General features: G+C 42.0%; 1 protein-coding gene across 2 annotated transcripts in view; it reads right to left on the bottom strand.

Moving 5' to 3' along the window:
- Positions 1-17,205, bottom strand: part of tenm4 (teneurin transmembrane protein 4) — a 184,424-nt gene that overhangs the window by 40,830 nt on the left and 126,389 nt on the right. For both annotated transcript variants that reach the window (XM_028573643.1, XM_028573644.1), the window contains exons 17-21: positions 16,470-16,589; positions 12,010-12,271; positions 9,284-9,551; positions 8,376-8,519; positions 4,073-4,322 (exon numbers count right to left, since the gene is read on the bottom strand). In XM_028573643.1, coding sequence (XP_028429444.1) covers positions 4,073-4,322; positions 8,376-8,519; positions 9,284-9,551; positions 12,010-12,271; positions 16,470-16,589 — 1,044 coding nt within the window. The remainder of the gene's footprint in view (positions 1-4,072; positions 4,323-8,375; positions 8,520-9,283; positions 9,552-12,009; positions 12,272-16,469; positions 16,590-17,205) is intronic.

Below are 17,205 nucleotides of genomic sequence, written 5' to 3'. Positions count from 1 at the left end.
CAGCTGATTGATCCCTTCCAACTGGTTGTATTAGTTGATTAATTGATTGTCAGAATATATATCAACAACAATTTGGCTAATCTATAATACCAATAAATAATTTAGACCTTTATCAAGTTCAAGTTCAAGTTCCACTTTATTTATCCTTAGAAAAGGAAATTTGATTTGCAGCAGGATATTCAAAAACACACACATACACATACATGTGTAAGCAACATTATAAACACAGCACAAGAAACACATCAACACCTTCAATAGAGACACCTTCCCCAAAACCAGTGACAAGATCCAATTGGACAGTAAGTAGTAACAATGCAAAACACTTGCTGGTTCCAGCTTTACAAATGCGATCATTTTGCTGCGTTTCCCTGTCGTTGTTGGCTGTTGGTCTGACAAAACACGGACTTAGTAAGCAGTTTAGCAATGTACTGTAGTGTTTAGTGCCACCTTAAAGATGAACAGAGCTATCGGGGCAGGATACAGCGCAGCTCTGCCAGACCTGATAAGCATTACAGAGAAAGCTGTCAGCAGGGTGTCACTCAAAGTGGATTAAGACAGAATTTCAACTCTGACCTTGACGGATCTTTTAGGGCTTATGGTCGGCACGACAGCGCCAAAGCTTATATTTTTATAACACAACAAGAAGTGGGTCTGTGGAATTGTCAACTCCGGTAAATAATTTTAAATGACAATTGACCTTCAATGAATCAGTGATGACAGGACACTGCAGCAAACCTCCGGCAGGCACACACATGTCACAGTCAGCCCACTGACCACGGTGACTGATGTGTCGTCTATAGTACGGTGCAGGTACAACCGGCTAACGGCGAAAAACAACTGCTGTCTTCGAGTAGGTCAGTAGCAAGCGTCAATAACTGGATTCTACTTTGCATTCTATCTGCCATGTGCAATCAGCTGATAGCTTATCGGCTCCCAGTTGCATGTAGAACGGTGTTGGTCGCCCATAGTGTTTGAAACTATGAGGCGTTATTCCCTGACCTTGAGCTACGGCCATATACTCCATCTATCTATATTCACTGACAACATCCAGTTTGTAGAAGATAATTGGATTTTGCTGCATGCTGGCACAGCAACGGAGGGAGCACAATTGGAGTGGATGGGGACATCCTTAGTAGGGGGTCAATGAACATTGCAGTGAGATCAGCCACCTCCCAGTCCTATCGCTAGCTCACACATGAACAGGAGGCAGCCACCCATTTTATACAGACACACGCTGTGTTTTCCAACATAAATGTCCTTTTTAATATGTAAATGGCTCGGAGCAAAGACTGAGAGCAAAGGGACAGAGCTTTGACGTTTTTTTTTTTTTTTTTTTTGTTTTGCTCTGGCAAACAGGGCCTGATGTGTAGGTAAGCACAAAGGCATTTCAGGCTACTTCTACACTACTACGTTTTCATTTTTATGCGGCATTTTGAGACAAAAGCGATCTCCGTCCAAACAAGAGTTTTAGCTCCAGTAGCAGAACTAATCTCCGTCCATATTAACACGTCTGACAACGCATATCACATGACCATTCACACACACACACACACACATTGGGCATGTGCGTGCCGGTGTAAACAGGTAGCAGATTGTCTGACGTTACTCTGTGTTTGAAAATCATGGATGTGTAAGTTGAAAATACAGAAACTATTTTGGAGAAAGAACTACCATGGTGAAAAGTAAGAGCAGGGATTTATTAGCCTGGACTGACAACGAGGTGGAAAGGTATGTAAGCTACGTAAACGATAAGACTGACTGACGGGCATCGGTCTCACCAAAAGGTCTCCGTTTGTGCCCGTCCAGACTACAACGCAACCCCTGAGTTTTCAAACCAAAATGGCAGCAGCAGTGTTTCCAAATGTTTCTGTTTTAGGGGCTCGGAAGTAGTGTGGACACGAGGCCAAAACATAGCAAACGATATTCGTTTTTTTAAACCAAAACATAGTAGTGTAGACTGAGATACAAAGACTGACAAAAGATAGTTTCAGAGAGACAGAAAAAGCAATAGAGAGCTTCTGAGTGTTTTGTTAATGTGGTCATTCTTGAAAATAGAGGCCACTGACCAGCATCACTTGGCTTTTCATCCTTAGTTTGACTACATGTTCCCCAGCTGAAGTCGTGACCCTCCGATAGAAAATGAATCAATAGCTCTTTGCCTGACACATGGTATCTAAGGACAGCACGCAGAGATTTCCCTTACCACCACCTGACAAGGAAAATGAGGTCTTTGTATCTTAAGCCACTGATAACATCTACAGTGAGTTGCAATTTTATTAAGGCTCTGACACACCAACCCGACGGCCGACCGTCGGCAGAAAAGGCAGTCGGACTGATCAGTCGGCTCCCCGAGGTCAAAAAAGTGCCTCGGAACACAACGAAGCGACGCCGACTTGAGTGTACATTCTGCGCGTGTGCGAGATGTAATACGTCTCTATAACAGCAGGCGGCGCTAATCTGTATTGTCGCAAAAAAAAGGAAAATCGGAAATGACGGTACATCTCTCTAGACCTAGTAAACACAGAGCACGCTCAAGAAGGATCGTTGTTGTCATTACTCGCTGAACGGAAGAAAATACGATTGGCTTGTAATAAGAAGATACTGCCGTTGTCAGCTCCGGTTTTCTCGTGCACTGATTTGCTAGTCAAGGGCTAGCACTCCACCAATCAGATTGGTCATTGAGTCCGACTGCCCCACAAGTCAAATCGGCCAAAATGAAGGCCGACGGCTCCTCCGGCTGACAACGGCACGGGACACACTGAACAGACTCGAGTCACCGACCTCGCCAGACTGTCCGACGGCCGATAATCGGGTTGGTGTGTCAGCGCCTTTAGTCTCACCTAGCTATGCTCATTTAAACTGTTATATTCAGTCTCTCCACACCAGACTGTCAGAGAGGTGTTGATTTATCTTGGGGATAATGTTTTTACCTATAGTGTGCATTGCAATTGATCTGCATTTTATAACAACAGCAAATAATTAAGGCACCCTTTACTTGTCAATATAATTCAGCAACATAAACTACATTCCTAATGACTGTAGAATTGCACTAACACCTCTGTGACAAAAAAACTGAAAGTGATGCATTTCATAAAGGTTGGATTTCTTGCAGTGCGGTAGTGTTGGAATGCATGTACAATTAGCAAGGTGTTCCTAACAAACAGTCAATGCAACATATGTTCTTTATCCCACTACGAAATATTAAGATCCCTTGACAGATGGCAATTCCACAACCACTTCAATTAAACGGATATATTAGAAAGCATAATACTAGATTACTCAATACTTGTATACCTATATTGGTCCATGTAATATGACCCCCATAATAAATCCTGAGGAAAAGTGCAGCCTCTACTGAGCCAACAATCAGCTGCATTCTCTCTTTGCAATCACACATACAGATGCAAAAACACTGTGACCATGGCACTGTAATTAAGTAAGCTCATAAACCATTAATTAACCACTAAATCTACGGCTTTATGAAGATGAAATTCACGCAGCGAGTCAGTACTATATGATGAGATCTTCTCCCTGCTCAAAAGTGCGTGTCAAAAATGGGCCGAAAAGGCCACTTTGACATCAAGTATGTGGACTGTACCCGTTTCTATTTTCATTTAAGCAAATACTGCATGGCTTACCTATGCCTGAAGTCTTTATTTCTGTTTGCCAAAAGCAGCAGAAAATGAGAGAGGAAGAGAACAGAGAGGAAATGTTAGTTGTTAGTGGATAGAATTAAGTAAAACAGTTGTTAGCGGACAGAATTAATTAAAGGAGAATCATGACAAAATATTGTATTCCTTATCTACTCAAACCTTCGTCTTTGCTGACGTTAACAAGGAAATTAATCTTTTGCCTGGAACGTCTTCTGTTAAGACCCCATTAATATCCTCTTCAGCGCGTATCAGGGCCCAACTCCAGCTGATACAGGTGGATGAGACAGGCAGGACCATCAATCCTGAGGCTATAGGGCACTTCCGTCTATCTCAACCGACCTCAGTGGTTTATGACCTGTGTGCGAGCCCATCTGAGCCCACGGCCCTGGGTGAATGGTAGTGGGCTACTCCTCCGTTACCTGAGCTCCAGGACGCTGGTGACGTTCCCCGTGGTGAAAATCCTCCTCACATAGTTGAAGTCGCCCACGTACAGACTTCCGTCTGAGCCACAGGCCAGAGCCACGGGGGCCAGCAGCTTGTTTCCGTCAGCGAGGCCATTACAGCTGGGGCAGGAGATGCTGCGCCTGCGCCCGTTCCCCATCACGCTGCCGATTACGGGAGGCTGCTGGGAGATGAAGACGTTCTCCCCATTGCCCATGTGAAGAATACCTGATGAGGTCACAGGGAAGGAAAAAGTAACACATGCAACCTGTTTAGGCTGAGCAGAGTGTGGGCTCTATTTTTCTTAAATGGGATGCAGGCAAAAATGCAAGTGCAGACTAGTGGAGCAAGTGACAACAGATCTGACCAACAGGTTATGGCTAATTTATTTGCAATGTTGGAAATCAGAGGGTGGCTTAAACAATAGGCACGTAAATCAGTTTCTCTCATCTTATATGAAGCAGAGTGTTTCCTAATATGTCAGAACGTGCATCCAGGCCAGTTTCTCCCAAGAAAAACCTTCTTCAAGAGGCATTATTATACAGGAGCCTAGTAATGAATATATAGCACCCAAAATATGTTACCAATGACAGATGATGTGTCAAGATGTACGTACATAAACCTATTTTTACAAGAACATTATATTAATACAGCTACAACTACAAGAATAAGTGTTACCATCAGTAACTGTTGACTGTACTTTTTACCATAGTAATTACAAAGGTGGCACCCAATTTGTTATATTTAGTTATGTTTACTGTACATGCATATATCAATTCCACTAACTGCATTAGCCAACAGATCCAAATGAATCCTGTTCACACAACAGAGCTCTGATTTGACTGTACAGATGAATTACTGTTTGGAGTTTTGCTTAAATAAAAAATGTTGCTACATTTACACATAGGTGCTTAAGACACATCCTGAAGCAGCCATAGACTTGCAGTAATCTGCATTAAAAAGTGGAATCTGTAGAGAATAGCATTCCAGTCTGGTGTGTAGAGATGCGTAGAGGGCTGAGTAATTTAAGATTTAATCAATTCATTAGTTGATTAAATATTCTGACATGGAATTTGCAAACATTTATACATAACCATGCTGCTTGATTTGTGTTTGACAGGTGGGGGGCAAAAGGATTAAAACAAGATGTTTATGTCGCTCTGTTTCTGCTATGGGTACATGGGCAACTGCTTGCTGACACGTTACTGATGAGAACTTGGGAAACTTAGACTGTTCTAGTGCTGTAATGCTGCAAGTCTCTGTCTCCCAGTGGCTCAAGATTGTTTATTGCAGTTTAAAAAGTCTAGTAGTGAGTAAGTAAGCAAAAAAAGTATATTAGATGCACATTTTTAAAAGAGAGTGAAAGTCAACACACAGACTGATGCGATTTTGAATAGGTCTGTTTGTGCACTTCAGCCAACTGAAGCCATAGAAATGGCTCTGTGTGCCCTTGTTTGCTATAAGAGGTGGTCTTAACAGATGGAAACACAGGCACAATTTCACACCAAAATGGGGAACAAAAAGCCCTTGGCACAAGTGGAATAGAAAATTACCACACAGGCACAATCACAAAAAAAATGACTCTCCCCGATTAAAAATGGCATTGTGCCTGAATTTCTAACTCTACCTGCTTTGCGCATCAACAAATATAGAGACATATGAGTGCAGTTCATGTGAAGGCATTCAGGCATGTACCCACATGCACATGCACGCTATGTTTCCATTAGCATCGCCAATCTACTCTTGGAAAATGTTCAAATATGTTAATGTAAAGATGTTCCTGCTGCCCAATCAATGTAATCATATTTGAAATGCAGCATCTGCGTGTCTGCAGTAGTTTTCATGCTTCTGATGGTTCTTGGTGACCTGAGTTCTTTGAACAGCACAGCATTTGGTCTATCGGAAAAGATCAGCCAAGCATCTCCTTCCTGGGACTTGATTTAATCTGTGGGGCTGCTGCTGCTGGGAGTAGCAGACTGACAGCAATTAAATTAGGGATGATTCTAAAAATGCTGGGCATGAACAAGACATGGACGTGCCAAAGCCAAACTGGCGGCGGAGATGGTGAGGGGGCAACGAGCCGCTCTCTCCCTCCTCCGGACAGCACGTTCAGACTCAGCAGGTTTAGTGTGACGGATCAAACTGCCACCTTCCTGCGCAATTTTCATATGAGTATGCCTCATCGCCTCTGATTAGCCCTTCCACACACAAACAGACTGTGAAGCCGAGCTAGTGACATGGGCTGCCCAAAGGTTTCCTCTCTTCATTCCTACTCCTGTCTTTCAGGAGTAATTTGCTTGCAATAACAAAATTGACCCTCCTCACCTAAAAGCGGACAGTGGTAATAAAAAAGTCTTTCTGAGGCTACATGTCTGAATTGAAAAGGCCAATTCAATGTTACACTAAAAGCATAATCTAAGCCAGGCACTGAGTGGACATGGTGGTACTTACCACTGTAAGGGAAATAAGTATTTGACCCCTTGCTGATTTTGCAGGTTTGCCCACTTACAAAGAATGCAAAAATCTACAATTTTAATCATATGTACATTCTAACAGTGAAAGACAGAATCCCAAAGAAAATTCCAGAAAATCACATCATATGAATTTATTAAAATTGATAACCATCTGATGAGGAAAAACAAGTGTTTGACCCCCTGGACAAACAGCATGTTTATATTTTGTAGAAAAGCCATTATTGGCCAGCACAGATGTCAAACGGTTTTTATAGTTGGTGACAAGGTTTGTGCACATTTCGGCAGGGATGTTGGCCCACTCCTCCCTGCAGACAGCCTCCAAATCATTCAGGTTCCGAGGTTGTCGCCTGGCAACTCGAATTTTAAGCTCCCTCCAAAGATTTTCAATCGGATTCAGGTCTGGAGACTGGCTAGGCCACTCCAGAACCTTGATGTGCTTCTTCTTCAGCCACTCTTTTGTTGCTTTGGCGGTGTGCTTAGGGTCGTTGTCGTGCTGAAACACCCATCCTCGACCCATCTTCAGCTCTCTCACTGAGGGAAGGAGATGTCGGTCCAGAATTCCACGATACATGGCCCCGTCCATCCTCCCCTCAATACGATGGAGTTGTCCCGTCCCCTTGGCTAAAAAGCACCCCCAAAGCATGATGTTGCCACCACCATGCTTGACGGTGGGGATGGTGTTCTTTGGGTTGTACTCTGTGTTCTTTGCCCTCCAAACACGACGAGTTGAGTTGAGGCCAAAAAGTTCTATTTTGGTCTCATCTGACCACATCACCTTCTTCCAGGCCTCTTCTGAGTCGTCCAGGTGGTGAATGGCGAACTTCATGCGGGCCTGTACATGTTTCTTCTTGAGCAGGGGGACCTTGCGTGCGCTGCAGGATTTCAATCCATGACGGTGTAGTGTGTTACCAACCGTTTCTTTTGTAACTGTGGTCCCAGCTGCCTTCAGTTGATTCATCAGTTCCCCCCTTGTGGTTTTGGGATGATTCCTCACCGTTCGCATGATCAGGGACACCCCACGAGGCAAGATCTTGTGTGGAGGACCAGACCGAGGGAGGTTGGCGGTGGTGTGGTGCTTCTTCCATTTCCTGATAACTGCACCGACAGTTGATCTTTTCTCTCAAGTTGCTTTCCGATTCTCTTGTAGCCCATCCCAGCCTTGTGCAGATCAACAATCTTGTCCCTGATGTCCGTAGAAAGCTCTTTGGTCTTGCCCATGGTGGTGATGTTGGATGCTGGTTGTTTGGGTGTTGACAGGTGTCTTTTATACAGGTAACGAGGTGAGGCAGGTGTATTTGATGTAGATAATTGGTTCGGATTGGGGCTGTGTCTTAAAGAAAGACTAACTGGCTTGTAGGAGCCAGAATACTTGCTGTTTGTCCGGGGGGTCAAATACTTGTTTTTCCTCATCAGATGGTTATCAATTTTAATGAATTCATATGATGTGATTTTCTGGAATTTTCTTTGGGATTCTGTCTTTCACTGTTAGAATGTACATATGATTAAAATTGTCGATTTTTGCATTCTTTGTAAGTGGGCAAACCTGCAAAATCAGCAAGGGGTCAAATACTTATTTCCCCCACTGTATCTGCATGTGTAAGCGGCAGGCTGAAGACTTACACCATGCAATATTTCCATCTTAACAATTAAAGTCTTTTATTGAGTCTAAATGGCATTTAATTTCATAAAATAAAAAAAACACCTGCTAGTTAAATTAGATGCTTGTTTCCAATGTAAATCAAAATAAATAGTTGTGGCTATGAACAGGAATAAAAATAAAAGAAGAAGGGCTCACTAGTTGACTCACCACTCTGGATATTTAAAGCATGATGCTTGTCTATAGTCCATCCTCCCAGTTTGGAGGCCGTGGTTTCGTAGCCCTGTAGAACAGCAGTCCTTTTCTCCCAGAGAATAAGGTCTGGACATGACTCATACTCAAAGCCCACAGATACTAGGGGAAGAACCAACGATAAAGCTAGCATTAGTCAACCACACGTTTTGGATTGAATAAAAATGCATTATTAATCAATCAATCAAACTTTATTTGTATATCAATTCAATGTTACACTAAATCATATTTGAGATGCAGCATCATCTAAGCCAGGCACTGAGTGGACATAGTGGTTCTTATCTGCAGGGCACATGCACAATGAGACTGTATGTGTAAGTGGCATGCTGAAGACTTAACAGGCTGAAGACTTAACATTATAAAAACAGAGACAATGTCACCCACCTACCCACCCACCCACGCAGACAGACACACACACACACACACACACACACACACACACAAAACAAGAACATATTCACATTTAAAAAGCTGGAATCAGAGATTTTTAACTCAAACCGTTTAATTGAATATGAATTTAATAGTTTAAAACTAATCGATTAATCATTTAATCTTTGCCGCTCTAAAATCCTTTACTGGCACTGGACAGTGTAATTGAACACCTTTAGCTGCAAATACAGTAGGCTACTAGAATTTCAGAATGGACACACACACACACACACACACACACACACACACACACACACACACACACACACACATACACACAGTAAAACAGAATAAAACAATGTATCAATTAAACAGACTCAAATACTGTACATATACACACAGACAAATGAATAAGTAATAAATAAGTAAATGAATAATCAATAACAAGTATATGTATTTTGCATTATATACATTACAGTTTATACTTGGTCACTTACCAAATGCTTCTGATAAGCCATAGACCTTCTGGCTGTAGACGTCAGCCTTGTCCCACACAAAGTCATACGAGAGGTTCGGGGCTGCAGGAAACCACTTTCTGAACAGCCTGCCTTCCACAGCCACCATGAGGTGAACCTTCATCAAGTTGAAAGGCATTGTGGAGTGGGTGAGGGTCACCCTCAATATTGACTTGTAACCTGGAGTCCTGCTGCTTAAATAGCCGAGATTCATTTCTGTCCCCGGTATGGGCACTTCCTCCTGCAGAGACTGTGGACAGAAATGGAAGCTCATAAATGTCAGAAAGCAAACAATGTAAATATCAAAGAGCTTAGAAGTCTAATTTATTCAGTGCCGAAGGTAGGATTAATAACATGCCTCTGCATTTCCTTTATTTGACGCAGATTATCATTTTGTCATTCCTTTTGGTCGGTGGCCACTACAACCTTTGTTACATTTTTTCATAGCCTTGCCTCCAGCCAAACAGATGGACCCATGGGAAGATTAGAGACATCAATTAGAGGACAATTACATTCATGCGTTATAAGGAATCCAGTGAAGGATTTCTTCATTATGTACTCCAGTGAGTATTTTCATAATTGAATTAATAGCGGCAAGTCCTTCATTAGGACAGTCTTGCTTGCAATCCATATGACGATGGCATCACAGGAGTGCCCTTGAGCTCACGGCTGGCAGTGCGATAATATATAGGAGTAATAAAAGTCGGTTTAGAAAGAGACAACGGACAACGTGGCCTCGGGCATTTCCACCGAGGTCAGACCTGTAACCTCTTGATTCAACAGTACCAGTGTTTTCTCTCGGTTCGTGAACATCTGAGGTGCACGTATTTGGCGAGGGTTTAGGGGTCCTCTCTCAAGAAAATTTTAAGTTTTTTTTAATAAAAGAAAATGGTATTTCACATCATTTTGGAAAAGAGTACTGTAGGTCAGCAGTCATTATTCAATGTTTGTATTTCAGACCAAGGGTTGACAGCACTGGTTTGGTTGACCAACTTCTCTCCGCTCTGATTAAGTGACCTCTTGTCGCCTGTCTCCGTGGGACAGAACAAGATGTCAAGTAACAATTAAACAGCTCCCCAAAGCTACATTGGTCAGAGGACATACCACTTATGTGTTTTTTTATTTTTACAAATGCACATGCCACACATGCCATGCCCGGTGAATTGATCAGAATTCTGAATGATTCCTGATTCAGAATTTGTGTCAATAGGATGATGTCCCTGTTTGGTGCTCTTACTCTTACAGCTCAAGGAATAGCAAAAACAAGGCTACTATACATAGACAGTGCTGCATACTTAATTCACTGATATGCCATTAATCTTTTGAAGCAAAGTCAGAGACAAAGTAATTAGAGAAGGGCACCGAGATGCCTTCTAGACATACAGCAGACACACATTGACCTGAGCACACGAGCCCATGTAAGTGTGTGCATGCACAAACAAGACACATACACTACACATCAGGGTTTTCCCTACCATTATAAGGTTTAGGGGCAGAACCCAAGCCATTTTGGGCACCACCTAAGCTGAATGGATGTAAAATCATCAAAGCTAAGAGCATCAAAACTAACTAAATGATTTTTATCAGATATAATGGTTGTAGTTGGTCCCCAGTGGACTTCTTTACCAAGTTTCGTCTTTAAACTTTGCTTTTATTTATTTATTATCTGCTCTAGCTTTTCCAACGTTTTAGACACAGCTATGGTAATATTTATGGTCAGAAATGATGTGAAATCACACTTGAAAAAACTTAACATTTTCTTAAGGGAGGATATAGTATTGGAACCCCTGCTACAGTTGACTAAAAAGAAGAATAAAAAAATCATAAAGCCTTAATGGAAAAAATGAGGAAAAATCCAACCTTTGAGAACTCCAATTCTTTGTGAATGAATAATGTATCATAAATAAATAAATGTTCTTCCTTAAAATACAGGGGGCATAAGTATAGACACCCCTATGTTAAATTCCCATAGAGGCAGGCAGATTGTTAGAATTTTTTGGAATTGAAATAGCCCCACATCATCACATACCCTTCACCATACCTATAGATTGGCATGGTTTTATTTCAGTTAGCCTAATAGCTGGTTTGATTTGCATTGAGAGATGATTTTATGGAAAGTACCCCATGCCAATCTCTAGGTATGTTGTTATATTGGGCTATTTTAATTCCAAAGGCCAAGGGAACTTTATCAGGATGCATAGTATCCTGGATCCATGAAATAACTGGCCTTTAAAAATAAATTGCCTCTTTGGGAATTTAACATAGGGGTGTATTTTAAGGAAGAACATTTATTTATTTATGATACATTATTCATTCACAAAGACAATTGGTGTTCTCAAAGGTCGGATTTTTCCTCATTTTTTCAATTAAGGTATTAAGATCAATTTCCAAAAGATGATTTTTTTATTCCTCTTTTTAGTCAATTGTAGCAGGGGTTCAAATACTCATGAGCAGCACTGTATAATAATACATGCACCTAAGTTTTCCACAAACCTAGGGAAAACACTGCACCTGTAGACATAAGTATACACTCATGAAATATAAAAGCAAATCCTTTCCAATGGTACTTGTATAGTACACGTGTACTTGATGAATAGTCTTCAGGGTCTCCTCCCAGATGTGTGGCATGAATCATTTGGAGACGAGACCCATGTAGATCACAACCTGCAGGGCAGCGAAGAGGGTGGGGTGCAGAGCGGAGCAGTCACCTGGATTTCGGGTACGACGGTGCGCCTTTCGGAGCAGGAGCCGGCGAAGGCGGTGAGCGGAGCCGGGGACACGACGGGGCTGGGCCGGGTGAAGCTGCTTAGGTCACAGCTCGGGATGTCATTTTCCTCATGGCGCATGACAATGGTATCCATGACAAAGAAGCGTCCCCATGGCAACCAGAGAGTGTGCTCCTGGGTGATGAATGGAGCGCGCTCAAAGTGCAGGGCTATGGCTATGCCCCCGTTGGTCACCAAGTCAAAACTGGAACACAGACGTGCACAATGTCAGAGAGGGGGAATGTGGATTTACATACAGTGAAGATGGATTATATATTCTTTCAAAAATAAATACTGTGAAAAATCCCATTAGCAATGTATGGAATCTGTTGTGTGTTGAGGATTAAACCAACAATTTACTGTGAATATAATGACTATTTTCCAATTAAGGGTTGTTATAACAGATCAAACAGTAATACATTTCATGTTTTATTAAATGACGGATGTTAATAAAGGATGTTGTTTGACTATTTAGCATTATCTTTCAGGCACATACACTGAAAATACAATGGGATAATTAATCACAATGTTAGAAGCCCATCTCTTAGTTAATGTCATAATTTGTAGGTTTTATTTAGAAAAATGGAAAATAGTAGATGCATTCTGTTAGTTCAGACGTGACTATTTCACCGTTACGCGTGTGTAATGAGAGAGATGTGTATGTGAGAGAGAAGGAGAGAGAGAGAGAGAGAGATTTGTGCTGCAGGATGAAGGCAGCCGCCACTTCTCTATCGATCCCTTAGATGAAGGCTGTCCACTCTAACATCAGTCTAAAAGCTCTGCAATGCAATCCCATCTACTGTTGCTTAAGGGCCACCGCCTCTGGTCTGACCTGAGTGGGTCTCAGTAAACAGGCTGCACTCTGGTGATTTCATCCTCTCTAACTGCCGCATGGTGACAACAGCATGCCTGCACCTGCACTGGATTTCTGCAGCTCTTGTCACTTCTCTCTTAGAGCCAATTAGCACCTGGTCACCCAAGGGCCCCTGAGACAGGGCCTTATGCTCACACGGGAGGCATCTTTTTTTTTCTCCAAATTACAGGTAAAGAAGCAGGTCCAAATAATGGCTTCTAAATCAGGTAACTTCCCTATTGGTTTAAGCTACTATATAAATAATCTGCTCAATGGCACTTCTGACTTCTAAACTTCTGATTGGCTGTGGCAATAAACAAAGGGTTGGTCCACTCTTGGTTGGGTGTGAGTTTGTCCATTAATAGAGGCTGCAGTGCTGATTCGGGGCTGTGAAAGTTGCACCCTTGTGTTGCCGTGATCAGTCAGTAGCCATACAACTGCAGCCGGTAAGTCTGCATGACACCTCGCAGGCTAAGGCTACGCACGCTTAAAACACATCTGGACAGGTAACCGTGGGCAGCGTGGCCAATCGATGAAGGGATTCACTGGCTGTTATCACTCATGACAACAGCCTTAAGCCATGTGACAAAACGTATTAGACTACCTACAACAGCCTTGTTTGCTTGTGCCCTCAGGGAATGCATCAGACTCAAAGAGTTAACCCTGCCAATGAACTCAGCGTGGCTCATGCTGATTATATGCAATCATTTCTCAGCCATTGTATCCTTATAATGAACTGGACAGTATCTAGTTGATGTTCAAGTGAATACACACACAAGTGGGAAGGGGGGATACAAACTGCATAAATGCTGAGGTTATAGGTTAGGAAGGCACACTATGTGGGCTATGATGGGAACATCATTTTTTGAAATTCGTGTACATTGGATTTCCCATGTATATAATGGCTCCTAGAGGTTCTTGCAAGCATGTATGCAATATGTAATATGTAATAAGCTGGAATCCACGTCAGCATGCTTCTCATTATTGGAGAAAAGCATAAAAGGAATTAGGTGTGTGTCAATGCCAGTCAGAAAAAAATAGCTACACAGCTGTAAAGAAACTAAACTAACCTCTTTTGTTTAGGCCAGAACACTTTTCAAGATAGTGGAAAAGGTAATTTAAAAACTCAGCCCTTGGACAATAAAGAACACATCATAAAAATGAGTTGAGACAGCTTTCCCATTTCTAAGTGGCTGAACAGGTGCATTTCTGATTTCACGCTGCAATGAGCCAGTTTACAGTGATTGCAGGGGAGTTGCAGGAGACTGGGCATGTTTACAGGGGAACTTGGGAGATGGAGTAGTGTTTACACATATGCTGGAAGGAAGAAAATAGTATAGAGCTTTGCGAAGGGAAAAACGGAGTGATGCATAAGAAAAAAGGAAGATAAATGGGAAAAGGCTAGAGATGAGGGAAGCCAATGCAGTGGAAAGTACATGAGGCCTGGGCTTAAGGAAAGTATGGGACATAAGTGAGAGAGGAGTGCACAGAAAGGAAAGGCTTAAGGGCAGTGGGAGATTGGAGGAGGAATAGCGTGAAGGGATGGAGTGCAGATGAAATAAGTGAGGAAGGTTAATAGTGGAGATGAGAGATTTTTTTTTATAAAAGTTGGACTGACAAAAAGATGGAAGAAATGAGGAGAAGCAACAATGATCAAGATCAAACCTGCGGCAATATGTGGGCTTTTAGAGTGTCAGTGACTGATAAAAGTGTCAGGAGGAAGTGGGGCTTGGAGAGCAAACACCAATTCATGCTGTGCTGTGATAGAGAGGCTTGGTTTGCCACAAGGCCTTACTAACACTGACTACTATCAGAGATACAGAGAAATTGGAGGTTGTGAGTGTGTCCTGTATGTGCGTGCAACCTGATCCAAAAAACATATTAAAAAAAGAGCAGAAATGGTAGAGACATGGACTACGTTTAATTTCAATTCAATTCAATTTTATTTGAATTAATGCACATAGTATTCAATTGTTTGCCCTTATTCCGTAAAAGACAATATTCCGACTATGCCGTTTGGATGGCTAATGAAAATAAAAAATTCCGTGCAAAACAGGACAGCAAAACCGGTGGTGGACTTGTTCGACTGTGCAAACACGACCTCCCTCTTTCAATGCTTCAACCACCTTCTAGAAAAGGTTGGCGTTGCCATGTTTGCGCATATCCAAAAAAGTATTTTGTAATGTTAAAAAGTAGCTGCGTTTCTCCTTCCGACCATAGGTGTGGTCTTTTATTTTGGGCATGCATCTCTACTGCAGCCGTGCAAAAGTGTTGGCTGGTTGGTTTGTGCTGTTGCTATGGTTGTGTCCAACAACCATAGCAACGCACAGAGCTGACCGCAAGTTGTAAACAGGCAAGTAAATTGTCACAAACTGCAGTAAAAACCCTAATTAGGACGCAGATTCTGAATGTGCTCTATACATGTCCAAAGAATGCCTCTAAAACCTGAATAATACCGGCATATCCCACATGTCTTAATCAGGAAATGCTAGATTCGGGAAAAAAGGCCTTGTTCGGAATATCCAAACAGAATATGCTGTTTACATGAGCGGTACCAAATTTGGAATATTGTCATATTTGGAATAATAGTGGAATGTGCATGTAAACGTATTCAATGCTACCCAAGGTTTTTCTGCAGGCCTTTGTCTTTCACTCCAAGAAACCAGTCTGAGGTTTTTGTCTTGATTGCTGAGAAACTCTACTGGTGCCAAAGCAGCTGGCATAGAGTCGCTCAAAGAAAGGCAAAGTCTGACTTTTCCCACTTGTTTCATTAGAACACTTCAACACTTTCTCCAAAGGGGTTCTAGTGTTACCGCGATGAAAAACAACAAGAAGCTTGACAGTGAGTTTACTGACTAGGTTTTCTGTATCTTGCAGAGGCAGAAAGTTTGTGGAATAGCCTGAGGAACATAGTGGTAATGAGCTCTGTCAATCCGTGCATTTCTTGGTATTAATTTATGGACATAGATTTAAAACAACCACTGATTAAGTTTAGGATTCTTTTTTCACCCACGACATCCACGGCAAAAAAAGGTATTTTTAAACTACAAGACAGGAGATAGATGCAAAGCAAATGAATAGCAGGTCTGTGGCCTAAACTTAAATGTCTCACTTAATTCTGTAAATCTTCCACTGTCAAATAAATAATGTCCATCTGCACTATGTTTCATAGCCCCAGTGAGCTGCTTTGAATTGGCATATTTTATTCTTTCCTCTCCCTGCTGCTACTGAAGCATAACTTATGAGTGTACCAGAAAGGCTTTGTTTGGTTTCTCTGGGAATTGAGCCGAGAACTGGGAAATTGGACCAAATGAAAGCACAAAGCAGATCAATGGCAGCATAGTTTGCATAGTTTTTTTTTTTTTACTCCATCATTAGAATTCAGAATTTAGTAATATTATAAATATCGTTGTCACATCTTTGTATAACACATAGATATAGAACAACATATTTAGGCAGCGGTTAGTGGCATGTGGATTGCATCCCTTGTTTCGGTGTGTGTGTGTGTGTGTGTGTGTATGTGTGTCGATATAAGGTAGAGGGCTCTTACCTTCCATCCTGCCTAGTGATTGTGTAACCATAGGACGGGTTGTTGATGAAACTGATGTTGACGCCAACCAGAGGTGTTCCATCCGATGTCACTACTTGTCCACGAATGACACAAGCATGGCTGCGTGGGAGTGAGAAAGACCAACACAGTTACAATGATGGAGACTTTTTCGAAATGTAACCAAGAACAGTGGAGTGTAAAAAAAAAAATACAGTAAGAATGGATGTTATCAAAGGAAATACTGTACACAATAAACAGGCGTACAGAAACAGAACAACCTAACACCTCCTAGGATGTCTCTAAAGGTTTTTCTATCCAGGGTGAAAGGATAATAAGATAAGGAAGCTTTACTCTGCTTTCGCTCTAATTAAAAAAAAAGAGGATTTATCTTTTCCATTACAGAATGCACGAGAGGGAAATAATAGGACTCCAGATTGCAAGGCTGGTTATCAAGACCTTGACAGATTTCCAGACTGACATCAGGCCTCCAGAAGCTGCATAAATTAGATCTGATCATCAGTCCCCACCAATCAATAGTGGGAAGTCATCCAAATTCACCTCTTAATCTTACTGAACTGATGAGTTGAGACCTTGCTGTATCACGTCTCTCGCGGCGAGTTCTGCCCGTGTCATTAGCAAGGCCCAACTCATGGCCGGCCGCCGTTTCTGTAGTCGTTTGCAGAAAATGGGTCCCCTAACAAATGCCTCACTGCCACTTCTTCATCAGACCATGGCT

This window comes from Perca flavescens, chromosome 3 (genome assembly GCF_004354835.1).
Source record: "Perca flavescens isolate YP-PL-M2 chromosome 3, PFLA_1.0, whole genome shotgun sequence".
Taxonomy (NCBI): Eukaryota; Metazoa; Chordata; class Actinopteri; order Perciformes; family Percidae; genus Perca; species Perca flavescens.
The sequence above is the reverse complement of the archived record's forward strand: the minus strand, read 5'-3'. Positions and strand labels throughout refer to the sequence as shown.